At 69.9% G+C, this 3608-nt stretch overlaps 1 protein-coding gene across 1 annotated transcript in view; it reads left to right on the top strand.

Annotated features, from left to right (window-relative positions):
- Positions 1 to 1202: 1202 nt before the first annotated feature.
- EFNA3 (ephrin A3) overlaps positions 1203 to 3608 on the top strand; it is a 3283-nt gene continuing 877 nt past the window's right edge. The window contains exons 1-3 of the mRNA XM_026045971.1: positions 1203 to 1264; positions 2585 to 2874; positions 3528 to 3600. Of these exons, the coding sequence (XP_025901756.1) occupies positions 1203 to 1264; positions 2585 to 2874; positions 3528 to 3600 (425 nt within the window). The remainder of the gene's footprint in view (positions 1265 to 2584; positions 2875 to 3527; positions 3601 to 3608) is intronic.

Raw genomic sequence — 3608 nt, 5'->3', positions numbered from 1 at the left:
CGAGGCCGGGGCCGCGATGCCCTCGACGCCCGCCGCGCCACGGGGCAGCCCCACAAGGGGAGTGCGGGCAGCGGGCCTGGCAGCGCCGCGCTCCGGGGACACGCGTGCCACGAGCGCGGCGATGGACGCAGAGGTCGGGATGTACCCAGACGGATGGATGGATGGATGGATGGATGGATGGATGGATGGAGAGGTCAGGGTGCTCCCGGCATCGTGTCCCCTCGCCAGGGTGTGGCAGGGACGTGCGCTCGGCTGGAGCGTCTCTGGCCGCTGTCCGTGCGGGGGCTCCCCGCATGCCGGCTCCCCCCGCTCCGCTGCCCTTTGTGCGGGCGGGCAGCTCCCCAGCAGCTCCCTCCCTCCCTCCCTCCCTCCCCATTGAGCTTGTGCCTCCAGGCGGAAGCGCGGGCCCCATAAATCGCCCGGGCGCGAGACGTGCCGTGGCGAGGCGCCGCCGCCGGCTCGCCGTGCTGCCTGTCCCGGCGCTGCCAGCACCGGCTCTGCCCGCCGCGCCATTGCCCAAGGTCTTGGCGGGCGGGTGGGCGATGCCCATGTCGATGCATCCCGGGCCCGCTGGGCTTCCCATGGGATGCCGTGGGCATCCCACCCTCGCTGGGAGCGCGGACGGCATCGCCCCTGCGCGCCCCCGGCCACCGGTGCCGCAACCGCGCACGCGTCCCGCTCGGGGCCCGGTGCCGCGGTGGGGGCGGCTGCGGCAGAGCCGTGTCCCAGGCGCTCCGATATTTATTGCTAGGCAGTGCGGCAGCTCGGCCGCAATTATAGGCGCGCGGCGAAGCGTCTGGAGGAGATAAATTATGGGGGGGAATTGGGCTCCCTGGGCCGCAGCCTGCAGATCCCAGCCGCCCCGGCGCAGCCGGAGCGATAAACAAGGCGGCGCGCGGCTCTCCGGGGAGCGGGTGCCYGCCGCAGGGCTGGGCCGCGCACCGCGTCCCCGGGGACATCGTCTGCCGCAGGGACCCTGAGATTTATTGCACCTCGTCCCGGTGTCTCCAGGGCTCCCGGTGCAAGGGGAGCGGGTCGGTCCTTYCTCTCCGTGCCCATCCTTATCCATGGATTGGGGTGGAGGCGCTGGAGGCCGCGTGCCTCCAGCCAGTGTTGGGCTGGAGGTGCCTTGGATCAGGAGGAGCAGGGATGCCCGTGTGTCCGGCAGGCACCGCATCCTTCCGTTGGGATGGAGACGCCACATGCCGGGACCCTCCGTGCGGGGCAGGATGTCGCTGGGTCCGCGGGATGCGCCCGGCTGCAGGTGGGAAGGCGGAGCTGACGCCTTTCCAGGTGGGAATTGCAGCCCGCGTGAGCCGGCGTCCACTCCCATCCAGGCCAGTGATGGAGTCCCTGGTTGCAGATTGATGGTTTAATTAAAATCCTCATTGATCTCATTAACAAAGCAGGGTAGGCAGGCACGGAGAGGCATGGGCTGGCCCCAGGGCTGTGCAGAGCAGGTGCTGCTGGAYGGGGACTTGGTCCTGCCAGTGCCAGGGCCGATGGAAGGAGGGAAGCAGCAGCGTTTTCCCATGGACTCACTGCGGGATGGGGCCGGGATTTGCCCGGGTGCCGCAGCCAGGAGCCTCCGGGCAGCCCCTCTCCCAGCCCTGTGCCGGCCCTTCCCGCAGCTGCAGTGTGCCCTGCGCTCCAGCAGTGCCCAGCCTGGATTTATTGCTGCTGCCAGGCACACCGGCTCGCCAGGAGCCGGGATCGGGCCGGGCATCCTCCCRGCGCTGTCGGGAGCCGGCAGGTGCYGCCGCCTCGGCACAGYGTTTGCTCCACAAACGCAGCCGTGCAGAAGCGATGCGGCCCCGTGGCACCGCGCTTAACCCTTGGGGTGCCACCGGCGCCGCCATCCCCACCGTGGGCACCTGCCGCCAGCCTGTGCCCTCCGCCAGCCTCTTCCCGACTGGAGAATCCCACAGCTCCATGCCCGGCTGGGGCTTCCCTGCTGCTCCAGAGCATCCGCGGGGCGGTCGCGGTGGAGCAGGCTCGTTAGCGGGGCTCGTTAGCGGCAGCTGCATCCCAGGGGTTCAGCGCGCCGGGGCGCCGCGTTGCAACCCGGTGCCCCCGGGGCCTCGCAGCCTCCCCGGTGCCCGCGTCCCGCAGTGMCGGTTCCTCGCCGGCCGCTGGCGCCGCCTCCTTTTCCCACCACATCAGAGGTGCAGCGTGAAAGGTCGCGGAGCGGCGCGCGGCTCCTCGCTGGCGCGCGAGGCCCGGCCTCGCTGGAGGCCGCGGCTCCCGACGGCCTCCCCGCTGCCGGAGTGAGCGCCCGCGGTAGCGGCACCCCGGCAATCGGCGCGTGGCCACCGGGATTCCCGCGGCCGGGCTTTCCGTCGGGGGCGGATTAGGAGGCGCCGGCACCGTTCCCAAGCGGATCTGAGGGGATTGCGGCTCCTAATCGATGCAAATGAGGCTCCCCCCGGGCCGCCCTTGACGGCATTAAGGCGCTAAGGGGATTAGCGGGCCGGGGCGCGGAATGCGCGCTGAGCCGCGGCGTGTGGCGGGGCCGGCGTGCCGATACCCCCCGCGCTCCCCGGGGACCCTCCTCCTGCTCCTGACGTGCCCGCTCCGCTCGCAGCCTGCGCCGGGAGGGCTACACCGTGCAGGTCAACGTCAACGACTACCTGGACATCTACTGCCCGCACTACAACGCGTCGGTGGGCGAGCACCGGCCCGAGCAGTACGTGCTCTACATGGTGAACGCCGAGGGCTACCGCACCTGCAACACCAGCCAGGGCTTCAAGCGCTGGGAGTGCAACCGGCCCCACGCGCCCCACAGCCCCATCAAGTTCTCGGAGAAGTTCCAGCGCTACAGCGCCTTCTCGCTGGGCTACGAGTTCCACGCGGGCCAGGAGTACTACTACATCTGTGCGTGGGCRCGGGGCGGGCACGCGGGGCGGGCGCGCTGCGGGAGGCACCCGCGCCGCAATGGGATGCGGGATGTGGTTTGGGGATATGGGATGCGGGATGGGGATATGGGATACGGGTAGGATGCCTTTGCAGGGTGGTGACACRGGATAGGGGTGTAGGGTGGTGTTGGAGGCATCTATGCAGGCTGGGGAGGTGGGATAGGGACCTGGGATGGGGATGCGGGGCGGGGATGCTGCTGGAGGAACCTGTGTGGGAGCAGGATGCGGGATGGGGATGTGGGATGGTGGTAGAGGCACCTTTGGGGAGTGGCGGGGTGGGATGGGGATACAGGAGAGCGGTGGAGGTAGCGACGTGCAACAGGGACACAAAATGGGGGGGTGCGGGGAGCATCCGTGCAGGATGGGGATGTGGGATGGGGATACAGACTGGTGGTGAAGTCACCTGTGCAGGATGGGGATGCGGGATGTGGGTGGAAAGGCTTTTGTGGGACGGGGATGCGGGGGAAGGCTCCCATGCAGGATGGGGATGCAGGATGCAGGTGGAATTGCTTTTGTGGGACGGGGATGCGGGATGCGGGMTGCGGGAGGAGGCTCCCATTCGGGCCGCGGGTGTGGGCCGGGGTGCTGGTGCCCACGCCACTGCCCTCGCAGCCACGCCGCCGCACAACCACCGGCGGGCCTGCCTGAAGATGAAGGTGTTCGTGTGCTGCGCGTCCAGTGAGTAGCGCGCGG

The sequence above is a fragment of the Nothoprocta perdicaria genome, unplaced genomic scaffold, assembly GCF_003342845.1.
Source record: "Nothoprocta perdicaria isolate Ctin4 unplaced genomic scaffold, notPer1 scaffold_419, whole genome shotgun sequence".
Classification (NCBI taxonomy): domain Eukaryota; kingdom Metazoa; phylum Chordata; class Aves; order Tinamiformes; family Tinamidae; genus Nothoprocta; species Nothoprocta perdicaria.
This window is presented reverse-complemented; position numbering and strand designations above follow the sequence as displayed.